Here is a 13,721-nt window from a genome sequence, read left to right as displayed (position 1 = left end):
ATTTGCACACACCAGTGGTGAGGAGGAGAATCACGTTCTTATTGAATGTCACTAGGTGTGTTTATATGCACCCAAATAATAATAATATAATAATTATAATCATATTCATGGCTCAATTGGAGTGAAAAGCCTTCATGTAAACACCTCAATCGGTCAGAATGAGCTCGATCCCAATTAACCCGTTTGAATCCGACCACATTTACATTTATTCATTTAGCAGATCAATCGGATTCAAAAATTAAAGAATGAAAAAGTTAAGGAAGTTTAAATTGATTGTAAATCAAATGTACTGTTCTAAAAAAATGATTTTATACAAAATATATATTATACAAAATAATTTTTACTATAAAATAAAAAAGCCATTTATCTAACCAAGCTGTGTTCCAAATTTGAAGTTGATATCACAAAGATTGAAGTTCCTATGATATTTTGTTTAGGCGTTGTACCAAAAATAACCCACATTCCATTTATTTTTTTTATTTTTTATGCATTCTCCTGTAACAAATGAATACATTTTTGTCCAAATTTCACTTCTATCACAAAATAGTCAAGAAATATGGAACCTACTCAGCTATGACGACTTCCGCTTCTGAGAACCTGGGAATGTGAAAAGGGTCCATAGGAAAATATTAAGCGTGTAAAAGCTTAAATCTGACGACATCAATTGTGTTTGAAAATATGTTGTGCACATGCGCAGTGCCGTGATGTGTATGTTTACGTGCGTTTTCCGTCTTACGAACCTGCGTATGTTTACCTACATCTGAATATTTACTAAATATTTGCTAAAAAAAGCTCTTTTGGCATATTATGTTAGCTTTCTTTTTAGATATGTCATCGAGGTAAAAATGGCGGTAATAATAATAATTCATTACGTTTATATAGCGCTTTTCTCTGCACTCAAAGCGACGGCAGCCATATTGCGCCAGAACGCCCACCACACACCAGCGTACTGGTGGAGAGGAGACAGAGATGAAGCCAATCAGTGTATATATATATATATATATATATATATATATATATGGAGATGATTAGAAGGCTATGATGGACAGGGGCCACTGTACAAATTTGGGATGTTTTGTGACCACAGAGAGTCAGGGGGTCGGTTTAACGACTCATCCGAAGGACGGTAGTGCCAGTGACACTGGGCACTGTGCTTGCACTTAAGTTTTGAAGACAAATTTTTTATATTGAACTACACAAATTAGGGTTCATATAAATGGAAGTTTCAGAATCTGAATGTATTCTGAATATTGGGTTCATTCTGATTCACTACTAAAATTATAGGCATACAGTGAAATTTTAATTGAATTGGTTTTGATGTTGACCGAAATGCATTTCATTACATTCTATTCTTCAATCTCCACACCTTTACATAATGCCACCTCGATGTGGAATAGAAACAAACCCAAGCAGGAAGTGTATGTAGGAAATGGAGCAGGTTTCCTGGCCTGATTGGGGAAATGATCGGCCATTAAGGGGCTGTGTTTTCCTGTGAGGGTCTACTGACAGAGGCGAACCTCGGGGGCCGCAGTAAATGAAGCGCTTGCCTTGATGTGTAATGCAGGGACCCATGTTCATGTCAAAACATCCTGCTTCATAACTTCCAGCTGGCTGATGAAAAGTTCCCCAAAACTTACCAAATAATGAAAGTTTGAGTTGACTTTTTATTTTTTTTGTCACCTATTTGATATTGTTAGTGTAACGGAGGCCAGCTAGTAGTCGCTGTGCAAGTAAACCTCACTCCTCTGATCTCAAAAAAAGGCGCTCTAGCGACAGATGCTAGAGGCTGCAGTCTTTAGCCTCCTTGTTAGAGCGCCTGACTCTCACGCCGGAGACCCGGGTTCGAGACCCGCTCAGAGCGGGGTGAGAAGGACCCGGGTGGAGGGGTTACATTAGTCAATAGCGAAACACCCATTTAGGTAGTAGCCTTTTAGCAAACTAGCATTCAGGTCTGCTACAATCATGGTCTGGAAGTAAAATCCAATTCATTTTCTCCAATTCATTTTAAACAATAACTTATAAAACACAACAATGAGGCTCAAGGTTGTTAATCAATGGTATCTGCTTTTTTTTTCTTTTTTTTTCTTTTTTTTGGGAAGTCATCGGCCAGCATTATTTAAACTTCCCTTTTTTGACAGTGGAATTCCTGGTGGAAAAACTACATTACCCATGATTCTGCAAAGAAATCTCCACCAATCAGAGAATCAAAACAAGCTAGATAGATAGATAGATAGATAGATAGATAGATAGATAGATAGATAGATAGATAGATAGATAGATAGATAGATAGATAGATAGATAGATAGATAGATAGATAGATAGATAGATAGATAGATAGACAGACAGACAGACAGACAGACAGATAGAATCTATCTTTATGGGGAAAATACTTCTTGAAAGGCCAATGAAAAGTTGGGCAGGCAATGTTGCGCACTATTCTGGTGTGGAAACGCCTCCTTTTCATGATCCACTCAATTTCCAATGGATAAATCATGAAAAAAAAGTCCTCAACAAATAACCTGTTGAACTAAAAGATGCATCTCACTATGGAAGTACAATGCATTTCATGTTGGTGTGAACATGCCATGGATTATATCATCCTGATTAACATTATGGATGTGATATAGTAACAGATTGAGTATTGTTGTGGCCTCTCCTCAGTCCCAGAGGACGGTCCAGCCTCCATGTTGCCCGGTCGTCTGCCCCTGGCGCTGGCTCTCGGGCATCAGCAGCAGCAGCTGGCACGCGCCGCCACACTGGAGCAGCTGAGGGAGAGGCTGGAGACCGGCATGGGTGTCGGAGTGGTGAGCGCGGGACCCGCCGCGGTGGAGGGGCCCGAGAGGAAGATGGCCCGTATGGCAGAGGAACAGCAGAGGCTACTGCAGCAGGCTTTCCAACAAAACCTGCTGGCCATGGCGTCACAGGTGAACCCAGCCCACCTGCGGATGAACAACACCAGCACCCGCGGTGAGTCCATCAGCGGTTTCATCCAAAATAGCTACAGTGACTTACAAAGTGTGTCATTGACGTTTGTATCTTGTTTTCAGAGGACAAGCAGGACCTGTCTCTCAGCATTTCATCTAATGGCTCTGCTAGCATTACTGTGTCTGTGGAGGTCAACGGGGTTATTTACTCAGGTGTGTATTACTGTATTTATACACGTGTGGGATTGTCCAATATTGTTAAAGGCACTTAACCTCAGGTTACTCCAAGACCCCCTTTCCACTGATTGGGCCGGCTCCTAAGAAAATCCTTTGTATTAGAAAAACTAATACATTCTGATTGTTACTAGCATACTCGGATTACAAATGTAATATTTTAAAACGCTTGTAGATCTTGGCTGTTTGTTTAATTCATTTTATTCCGATTATTTATTTATTTATACTTGCCTTGAGGAGGATATTTCCATGAATATTTCCTTAAGGATCCATAAAGTTCCAATAAGCCTACAAGTATTCTAGATCATAAAAGTATTATATTGTAGTACTAATGTAAGTTTTATATTGTTCATTATACAGTAAAATAATAATGGAAAATCTTAACTTTTGGGATTTCAGTGAAAGGCCACCCTAACTTAAAAAAATAGGTGTTTTTAATTTTCTAATTTTAAAGGTAATAGAATAGTTTAAAAGTTTTTGAATAATGTTTTTGAAAGAAATTTCTTGTTCACCAAGGCTGTATTTATTCAATAAAAAAAAAACAGCAAAACAGTAATATTTTTATATATAATGTTTTTTTTAAATGCATTTTATTCCTGTGATGCAAAGCTGAATTTTCAGCATCATAACTCCAGTCTTCAGTGTCACATGATCCTTCAGAAATCATTCTAATATAATGATTTGCTGCTCAAGAAACATTTCTGATTATCAATGTTGAAAACATTTGTGCTGATTAATATTTTTGTGGAAATCATGATACATTTTTTTTCCAGGTTTCTGTGATGAATAGAAAGTTAAAAAAGAACAGCATTTATTTGAAAACGAAATTCATTAAAAGTATTCTTCTTTTTTTTTAAATAAATCTTACTGACCCCCAACTTTTAAACAGTAATGTATTCCTGTAATCAATGAAGTATTCCTGTATGAAGTAAATTGCTAAATGCATTTTTTTCAATACTCTGTACAGGATCCTTATATGCCCAGAAGTCTGTAGCTGCTCCCACCGCTGTCACAGCCATGTTCCCAGGCCAGACCTCCACCCTCAGTCCCGGTATCCCCTCTTCCTCCTCCTCTTCCTCCTCAAAGGGTCCTGACTCTGTGGAGCCGGCCACAGGAGGGTCACCCTAACCGTCACCAGCTCCCTGTACCAAACAGCCCGTCAGTCCACCCTAAACTAGTCTTTCCTCTGGAGCGGCACGAGTCGCTCTGCCCTCTAGAGGCGGTCTAGCAAATCACAGTCTGCCTCCTGCACAAGCTCGCAGCTGTGTTTTCCTTCCAGTGAAGGGAGGACCACACACATACACTTTTACAAACTCATCAGCTGTTAAAGCTCATCACGGACCCCACCTGCTCTTTTCCTCAAGATGTTTTCTCAGGACTGAGAAGGTTTTTAGACATGTTTGATTCAACAGAATACCTCAGCGTACACACTTTGGTGATCGCGTAATTATGCCTTTCCACACCCATAGTCATTCTCTCACAAAGATCTGCAAAGCAATCATGGCATGATCAAATCTACTTCTGCCAAAGTCACATCTGTGAGGTTGTGCTTGACACTTTCTTTTTTGCTGTCTATCAATTCTCTTATTTAAAGTTTGCTGAATTTACCTCATCTGCAGTGAATTTAAAAGACTCAGGATCGATTATGATACTGCTGTGTTGTTGTTTTTTGTCTAATTTGATGGATTTTAAAAGCAGGCTACAATCCCCATCTAGTGTTGCAAAGTTGTTTCAGTAAGAAAAGGGGTCACATATATTTTTTCTTTTTTTAAAATGTATTTACTTGATTTTATTGTTTCCTATTTCCGTTGTTTTTTTTTTTTAGCTTCTAGATAAAGAAATATTAATATGATTTGAAAAAGAGTTTTGAGTTTGATTGCATTGTACACTGTAAAAAGTGATCAGTTGACTCAACTTAATTTAAAGGCAACGGGTTTTCCTCTTTTTTTTTTAAGTTACGCGTAATCAAAAAAATTAAGTTATGTGAACTTGACAATTCCACATAACTTCATTTTTCAGTTATGCATGGTTTATTTACTTAACTTTTAAGGCAAGGGGTTTCCTCCCTTTTTAAGTTAAGTCAGCTGATCACTTTTTTACAGTGTAAGCAGTTGACAGTTTTTTTTGTTTTTTGTTATTATTAAGACATATTTACAGGCAACAGTTTGGTTGAAAGATTTTTCTCTACCTCAGACACAAGACAATGTATGGTTGAAAAGAAATGATGTCGACATGCACAGTTAGTGTCGCACATGTCAATCATTTCTGTGCGTTGGACGATCATGTACAGGCTCATAAATAAGGGCCCTGATTAATGTACTATTCTTCTACTCTGGTGCGCATACGAGTTCTTTTTAAAACAAACCAGGTCACAGAAAAGCAGGATAACATTCAAATCAAAAGAAGATTGGATGTTTTTTTTTTTAATTGTTGAACTTCAGACCTCACATATCTTTCCATATTGGAAAGCGAGTTTCTCAGGAAATCTTTTTTTTTTCTTCACAAATTTCAACTTTAGAACCTAGACAGTCTCACTCCTGAAACGAATACACTAGATATAACTCGGTCAGTGTGGGACTGAAATAGCTACCTCAGTCAGGATTTACCTCGGATGTAGTTCAACTGCCTGCAGTACATCACTGAATTACCTCAAAGTTCTGCTGATTTTAATGCAAAAAAACATCTCAGGTAATGAATTAGCAAAATACCTCAGAAATGTAAAGATGGTGAAAGGCAGAACGTTAATACGGGAGTGTGAGATGAGATTATTGCTTGAAGAGTTAGATCTCATATCCATGAAGTATTGATTATTATTGCATAAACTGTCTTCCAGTACTTCCAATAAACTTCCAGTAGCAATTGAGGCTGGTTATGTTCATGTACCCATGCTGATTTAGCCTCATTTAACTATTAGCTTTTTAGTCGTTTATAATCCTGCATTTGCTTGACCCTGGGACCTGCTGGGATACAGACACTTTTAGTTTCTTCTGTTTTAATTGCTATATTCTTCAGATAATTACATAGCTGAAAACCAAAGACCATGTGTTTGTTATCCTCTTTGATGACCTCGATGTATAGACACATGCAACTTTACACAATGAAATTAAAGTCTGATCTGATGCAAGATTTTTGTGGTTTTGTGGTGGGTTTTTTCTTACTCTTTCTGTAGGATATTATTACTCTTTTTGGATTAACTGAAGTTAATTGCAGTCATACATCATGGTCATGTATTATTTATTTTTATGTTTGCATATTTAAATGTAAACATTGCATTTATCTCAATTTTTTTTAGAAAAAGCAGTTAATTCAAAAGTAAAGAAAAAAGTCAAACAAATTACTCTTGACAGAAGTCATGAAAATAATGTAAAAATGCAAATAATGGTCCTTAAAGGCTTCTTTTTCTTTATGAAATAAATGTATCACAATGCATGGTTGTGCACATTGAAATCAGTTTTAAGGAAAGATGCAATTCATGTCACAAGACACCAAGAGGCACTACATCAGTATTATGCTTTTGAAATCAAACAGTTGTGTCCACAACTCAGTATGATTTTATAGATCTGCCTTTGTAATCCTCATTAATGTCTGATAAGATTGACAAATGTGACGAAAGTGCATGTAATAATGCAATGCATATTTACTTCTGTATCTGCTTAAAACAGCAAGTGACATTAACTATGACATTTTCATTATGTGCAGAACTCGCAGTGGATGTGACAGATGCTGTTTTGTGGGGGTGGTAGGATGGGATTGTTCCGTTGATGCCTTTTTTAATAAGCACAGTGTGGGACACATGACATGGTTGTCCTTGACCCGTCACCAGTAAAGTGTCTATCCCATCTCTGGTGTGTCCCGCCCCTGTCCTGAGCTGGACCACCCCTCTAAACTCATCTTAGTCTCTCACCACGGGAGTCAGTGGAGAGGATTACTGCCCTGGATATAACTAAAAGACAGATGTAGGAGAGGAAAGACCACAAGCAGAATCAATTGGATTTTATTTAGACTGAATGACAATTTGGAATTTAATCATATAAAAAAGTGTTTCTTACAACTTGATGGATGGTATTATTCACCTGATCTTGTTGCTTTAAATTGGGAAACAGGTTTAAGGTTCATCTTAAAGCATCTTGACATAAGAAAGACTCGACAAAATTCGGTTCTGACTTCAATTTAGAAAAGGACATTAGTGTCTTGTAGAACATAAACCAGAAACCAGTGTTGTTCAACTCTAGAGATGCATACGGATGGAGTGGAGTTTACAGTTCTGAAGTCACCCCTGTGAAGATACATAATGTTACTCCAGAAGGTGAAGATGCGGTGAGAAGCTGTGGCGTTCCTTGGTCATCATGCCTACTGAGGAGGAGGAGAACTCTGGGGAACCTGTGTGGCAGTCTGTGCTAATGTTTGGCTGTAAGGGAATGATCGAGGGAATCATCGTTCTCTTGTTTCTCTGGCTGCTGGTGCAGGTGCTTTTCACAAAGCAACTTGAAGGTATGGTAGACCTAACCTCTAAGCAAACTATATAATACTTGGGTGCGTTTGCCAGGAAAGTTGTTAATAAGTAGTTGTCCATTCGGTCTGAGAAACCAACCATTATTTAGATTACTTGGATTTCAAATTTAAGTACTGCAGTTCATATCTGGTTTGTTACCATTCTGTTACTGAATACTGACTTTATGCGGATTAAATTGTTTCCTTTGTTTGCGGATTACGATTTAACAGTTGTTCTGTCATTTAGAATGATAGTTTCGGATTAAAATGCTGTTCTAACCAGCCTCTGTCTCTTCAGTCCACCTACAGATTCTGTTGAGTGTGGGCTTGGTGGTCCTTTGTTTATCCCTTATACTGGGCTGTGTAATTTGTTGGTTAAAAACCAGACACAAACCACATGAAGACGAAAAGACTGTGAGGACCCCCCCTCCCCCCGATTCTGTGGATCATGTGACTGTGGCATTAAGTTCCTCCCCTTTATCTGGAACCACATTTACCAAATTGCAGTATGAGCAGCTGGAAGGAGAGGTTCTAGACTACCCATCTGCTTTTGAGAGCTCTACACCATCAGACGAAGAGTTCACTGCTTTCTCGGAGGTTAACAAGCAGACGTCATGCTTCCAAATGAGACGACTCAGTTCTCCAGCTGTCTCCTCTTCTCTATACAAGCCCATGGCCAGTGGCCGCTACTCTCTCCCCTCTTTACCAAGACTTAGTCTTCTCGCGAAGACTCGGAAGGTCCTGGAACGCCACTGCACTGTGGCTGGGGATAGTTATTCATTCAGTGAACACAGAAGGCTCACTATTCCTAACCTACAATCACCTTGCACCCTCTCTCAACTTCAAACTCAAGGCCTACTTCAGGAAGAATCTTTATTACCTAACTATGGTTCAAATTCTTGCAGCAAGACCTCAGATCCCTTCTTGCACTTCACCCTAACCTTCTCTTCAACACAGAACACACTCACACTATCCTTAGTTGGTATTACTGGTGTAGTCCATCATCTAGAAGAAGTGACTGTCCAGGCCAGGCTTCTCCCACTTTGCCCTGGACCTCTGGTTATATCTGCCCAAGATTACAACCTTAGCTCTGGACTCTATAAACAGAACTTGGTGGTCAATGTCGGATCTTTAGAAGGGCTTAAGAGTTGCATACTCAGACTGGCCGTCTTCACTCAGGATAATCCAAAGACATCCCTATTTGAGGAGCTGGAAGTTTGCTGCAGTAGTCTGGACTGGACACCAGACAGGCCTGTCACCTGCGTTAGAGAACTAAGGCAAGTTGTGGACAAGACCAAGGTCACTTCATAGCTCTTGTTACAAGACTAGACAGTCTTAAACATCAACCCAGACATCTTAAATACCTACACCTCATTGTTCTCTTTCAAAGGAAAAGAGTGGCTCATATTTTATTCAGCATGCTCAAGATATGAACATTGATGTCCCTCAGAAAATGACATCTCAAGATTCAGAGAGGTCACAAGGTCTACGGTCAGCTCTTCATTTTGTTGCAGTTCCAGACCAGTCCATCAGCTTAAAGTCCTGATCCTGAAAACAGACAATCTTACCAACCAGACTCCAGGTGAAACTACAATACACTATTCTCATTCTCTCCCAAATGGTACCCTCGCCCCAATCTTAGTTGAGTTATACAAGTTTATAGATAATGTCGACCAGTTTTTCTCTCCCCAGGACCCACCTCCCAGAATGTTTTAGATGTCTCTCTAGTCTATTCAAAAGACTGATGAGCTGAATCAGGTGTTTTAATTAGTGAGACTTCTAAAACGTTCTGTTAGGTTGGTTCCCAGGACTGGAGTTCAGAAACACTGGGTGCTTCTCAATACTTAAATTGATGCTTCCTCTTTTCCTCGGTCCTCGAGCCTGTGACCCGGAAATCGATCGGACTCAGCCATCTTGAAGGACATTCTCAAATTGCACCGTGAGGAGGTGAGGAACGAGGAGTGAGGAAGCTTCCTGAGGAGTCATGAGCGTGGATACGCTAAGATGCGAGGAAAGAAAGCGAGGATGCAAAAATAAGAAATGAGAAGCACCCACGGATGTAGACCACACTGAATTCCATACCAGTGAACCCCACCATTTTCTTCAACCCCAACATTAGGGGGCCAGTGTCCTGATGAGATTAGCTCAAACCCTAACCAAATACACCTGAACAAGCTAATCAAGGTGTTAAGAACTACTTGCAAATTACAGACAGGTGGGTTAAATTGGAATTGGAACTAAAGTCTACAAGACACTTACCCTCCAGGACTAGAGTTGAAGACTGCCTAAAATTATAAATGGAATTCCCTTCAACAGTGGTAGCCAACCCTGCTCCTGGAGGGCAACCATCCTGTAGAGTTTAGCTCTAAACCTGATCAAACACAGCTAAAACCAACTAATCAAGGTGTTCGGGATTACTTGATAACAACAGGCAGGTGTGTTGGAACTGAATTCTGCAGGAAGGTAGTCTTCAAGGAGTTAGGTTGCTTATCCCTGTCCATCCCAAAAGGGGACGAAAATCATTTTATTATTCAGAAGTGTGCTATTATACCATCAATGTGCCATTTCGCCAAGACCATACTGGTGCAGACTTTACAGCAGACTTCTACCTGGCAGTCTTAGCAGAATCAACTAAGTGTAGAGATGAGGGTGGCATTTGGGACAAGGCCATTTATAAGCAGTTTCAGTTTTGTGTTTGGGTGGGGCCAAAAAATGTGAGGTGAGCACATCTGAAGTTGCATATGCGTCATTACTTTGTGATGGACAGAGCTGGCATGAATTTATTGTGTGACTGGAGATGTCACCATCAGGCAAGATGGATGCAGAAAGGTTAACTGAAAGGCTAACACTTTTGAAAAATTCCCTTTTCCATTGTTATTAAAAAATGTGGAAGGACTTCATACAGCAAACAATTTAGTCATACATAATCTTCTCACAAAACACACAACTTCCCTATTCCTGTTTTAAATTCTGCATTAACAAAAAATGACAAAAAGCTTAAAATGTCAAGAGGTAACATATTGTCATATTAACATATTATATAAAATAGTTCCCAGAAAACTGTTTAATATCCTGGGAGTACATGAAAGCATATTGCACCACAAATCCCTCCTATCAGATAAATAAATATATTTGTCATGATATGCATACAGCAAGTCCAGCTTGCTGTTATGTAAAAGCTAAAGGATTTGTTCATCATAAACTAAGCCTAAATGTTTGCTTTTAATGTTCAGGATTAAATGCTTGTCTTACAGGATCCAAGATCCACAGGAGATCAGCCTATTTTAATGACATTGTAGTTTAATCCCCCATCCCTCTTCAATCCTTCAGACGACAGTCCGATCCTTTTTATTACAGATCTGCTCAAACCTCAGCAATGGGAGTTCATGGCCATGAGGTCATTTACTTGTATAGCATTTATCCCCATAGACAACACAAAGTAATCTCATGGCACGTCACATGTTCTATGACTACACATTAACACAGGTTTTGATGTGTAGCACGAATTAAGTGGATACTGCGCAACATCATGTTATATTCAACCATAAGTGCAAAATGAAAAGCTGACATGATGACCTCTAGTCTGACCCAACCATGGACAGACAGACATTAATGACCTTTACCCTATGTTGGAACACTTTTTATTATCGTTTTAGAAATGAATCTCTTTAAATCATATTTAGAACTAAATGATATTTTTATTATGTTACTGTTGTATAGATTAAATGCAAATGTATGTATCAGTGAAATCAAATATCTCTGAACATTGTCTTTAGAAAACAACCTGCAACTGGCATTCAAGACAATAAAAATGAGTATAAATGAAAAAGTGAAAAATGGTTTCATCTGACATCATTGGTGTTTTGTGTCAAATTTTAAATGTACCTCACAACAACTCCAAAACTGCATTTATATAGGTTGTCAGTGCAGTATGAATCTTTGCAATGTATTATTATCCCTCCAGCAGTTTGCTCCCCTTTCCTTCTCCTCAAATGGTTTATTCTGTATCCGAGTCACAAACCTCAACCTGCCTTGCTAGGAATGTTCCATCCTTGCAGCCCAGGGGAAAGTTTGGATAAGGAGATGTTACTTTAGCTGGACCAGCAAGACAGAAAGGAATACAATTACACCACATTAAATTATTGATATATGAATAACATTTAAATGTAACATTCAGAAACAAATAATTACAACCCCACACAAATTTCCAAAACTTGGCCCCAATTTCTATATATGATTGGACTTCTGTCACTTTTTTCACCTTCAAGGAGATTTTCATTTCTCTCTTTTAGATTTTCCTTTTTATCTCTCACAGCTGACATCTGCCGGGGGAAAGTAAGTGTAGGATATTTTAATGTTTTTTTTTTTTAATTCACCATTTATTTTCATAATATCACACCACAGCATAAAAGCTGTTTGTCCCATTGTAGTTCTTTTCTAAGTATCGCAAGGATAAAACAACTATACAACATTAGAAATCTCATTCAGTTCAGTGTTTCTGTTGCGTTTTATCGCTGGTTCTGACCACATCCTCTGCAGACGCCCTCCTGCAACCCTAAAAGCTGCTTATGTGCCCCTCCATCCCAGCATGCTCTTTGATTAAGACAAAATGTTAGATCAGGACACTTCAATTAGAGTCTATGGCCTTATGTGCTCTTGAATGGAGTCGTTTTGTTTGTAAAACTTCCCTCTCTAAGATATCACAGATTCCAGTCGGATGATTATGAATTAGTCTTCAACTACACTAGAATTAGAACAGATCTAAAGTATGTTATTGCAATATGACTGGCAAGGTAGATTCTCAACAATAATCTTTATCATAACATACCTGGGCCGTCTTGCTGAGGTGCTTCTGGTTGGTTGACTGTTTCTTCTCCTCCCCTCTCTCAGACCTCTCCGATCCCGCCTGAGAGACTGAAATATGGGATGAAGACCCCTTTGCTGCCCCCTGCTGGAGTTCTTGCTCCAGTTTCTGTGTTTTTCTTCCCTGATGGTTTAATGTGTCAACAGCATTCCAGTTCTAAATGTGTCACACACAGCTGTTATTAATTTCAGTATTAAAAAGTATCATGATTTATGGCCACAAAACAAATTTACCACTTAATTTGCTTACCGGTACCTTAATACCTGTAGCATTTTGGACCCCGCTTTCAACCAAGCTAGGTCTTCTCGGGAACACTGGAGATCTTAATGGTACACAAGACATACGTAAACATTTTCTGTCAAACGTCAACAAAATTTGATTTATGGCCTCCTCTCCAGTTGGGTTTTTATGTCCTCTCCTGTCAAACGTGAATTATGACACTGGGAAAATTCCAGCATTCCCACCCCCACTCCTTTCCCTGAGCCAGGATTCACGCAGATATATTGAGTTAAAGTTGGGAGCATGTATATGCTGTCAATTTAGAACTGAAGGATTTGATTAACAAACAAAGAAAACTAAGCAAGACAAAAACAAACACCAGTCAAACTCCTTAAAACTTCAGGAAGTGTTTTTTTTTCTTTTTTGATTTCAAAAACTTGTGGTTTAAGGATTTCCTTCAATTGGATAAAAGCAGTGAGACACACCTTAACTGATCTTGTTCAGTGTGTCTGTCCATCCATTTAAGCGGCTCACTTACTGATTTTTCCACAGATTTTCAGTTGGGAACAGGAGAAGGGGGAGGGGAGAGTACTGGGGCCTCTGAGTCTGGAATTTCCCCACTGTCTCATTTTTATATAGGAAGGAGTGGAAATAAACCCGCCTTTAGGGGGGAGATAATGAATCAAACTGATTGACAACTGACAGTGTGTTCATTGTTTACTACTGACCTTTCTCCATGTTGCTCTCTCTCTCTGAACAGACTTTTCAGCTGTAGCACAGAAAGAGAAGTAAATAAGCACAGACAGGAAGTTATAATAGCAAGTAGTATGATGAAGTGTTTAGTAGTATCACTATGCACACTGTATAGCACCTGCTCAGTGACTAGCCTCCTCTGTTGGTTAGGATCTACAAGGTCTGAACTAACAGGTTTCTGGTTTTTGTTCTCTGGTGGAGATTCTCTCTCTGCTTTACCCTATGGAAAGAATTTC

General features: G+C 39.0%; 2 protein-coding genes and 1 long non-coding RNA gene across 3 annotated transcripts in view; 2 read left to right on the top strand and 1 right to left on the bottom strand.

The window, feature by feature from the left end:
* Positions 1–5,071, top strand: part of arid3b (AT rich interactive domain 3B (BRIGHT-like)) — a 30,913-nt gene extending 25,842 nt beyond the window's left edge. Inside the window, exons 7-9 of the mRNA XM_056270981.1 lie at positions 2,662–2,967; positions 3,048–3,137; positions 4,126–5,071. Of these exons, the coding sequence (XP_056126956.1) occupies positions 2,662–2,967; positions 3,048–3,137; positions 4,126–4,286 (557 nt within the window). The 3' untranslated portion in view covers positions 4,287–5,071. The remainder of the gene's footprint in view (positions 1–2,661; positions 2,968–3,047; positions 3,138–4,125) is intronic.
* A 1,884-nt stretch (positions 5,072–6,955) lies between these two features.
* On the top strand, positions 6,956–9,286 carry syt18b (synaptotagmin XVIIIb). The gene is made up of 2 exons (XM_056271049.1): positions 6,956–7,649; positions 7,948–9,286. Exons 1-2 carry the CDS (start codon positions 7,505–7,507, stop codon positions 8,958–8,960), a joined length of 1,158 nt encoding a protein of 385 aa, XP_056127024.1. The 5' UTR covers positions 6,956–7,504; the 3' UTR covers positions 8,961–9,286.
* A 1,990-nt stretch (positions 9,287–11,276) lies between these two features.
* Positions 11,277–12,547, bottom strand: LOC130104485 (uncharacterized). Its single transcript, XR_008809501.1, has 2 exons — positions 12,478–12,547; positions 11,277–11,744 (listed from the first exon to the last, which is right to left on the bottom strand). It is a non-coding gene; the product is annotated as an uncharacterized LOC130104485 (long non-coding RNA).
* Positions 12,548–13,721: the final 1,174 nt, after the last annotated feature.

This window comes from Rhinichthys klamathensis, unplaced genomic scaffold, assembly GCF_029890125.1.
Source record: "Rhinichthys klamathensis goyatoka isolate OS25496 unplaced genomic scaffold, OSU_Roscu_1.1 h1tg000310l_1, whole genome shotgun sequence".
Lineage (NCBI taxonomy): Eukaryota > Metazoa > Chordata > Actinopteri > Cypriniformes > Leuciscidae > Rhinichthys > Rhinichthys klamathensis.
This window is presented reverse-complemented; position numbering and strand designations above follow the sequence as displayed.

Bases quoted from the DNA above. Each gene is read 5' to 3' on its own strand.
- syt18b (XM_056271049.1), top strand. From the start codon at position 7,505: ATGCCTACTGAGGAGGAGGAGAACTCTGGGGAACCTGTGTGGCAGTCT. The intron at 7,650-7,947 runs GTATGGTAGACC...CTGTCTCTTCAG, and splicing joins TTTCACAAAGCAACTTGAAG to TCCACCTACAGATTCTGTTG.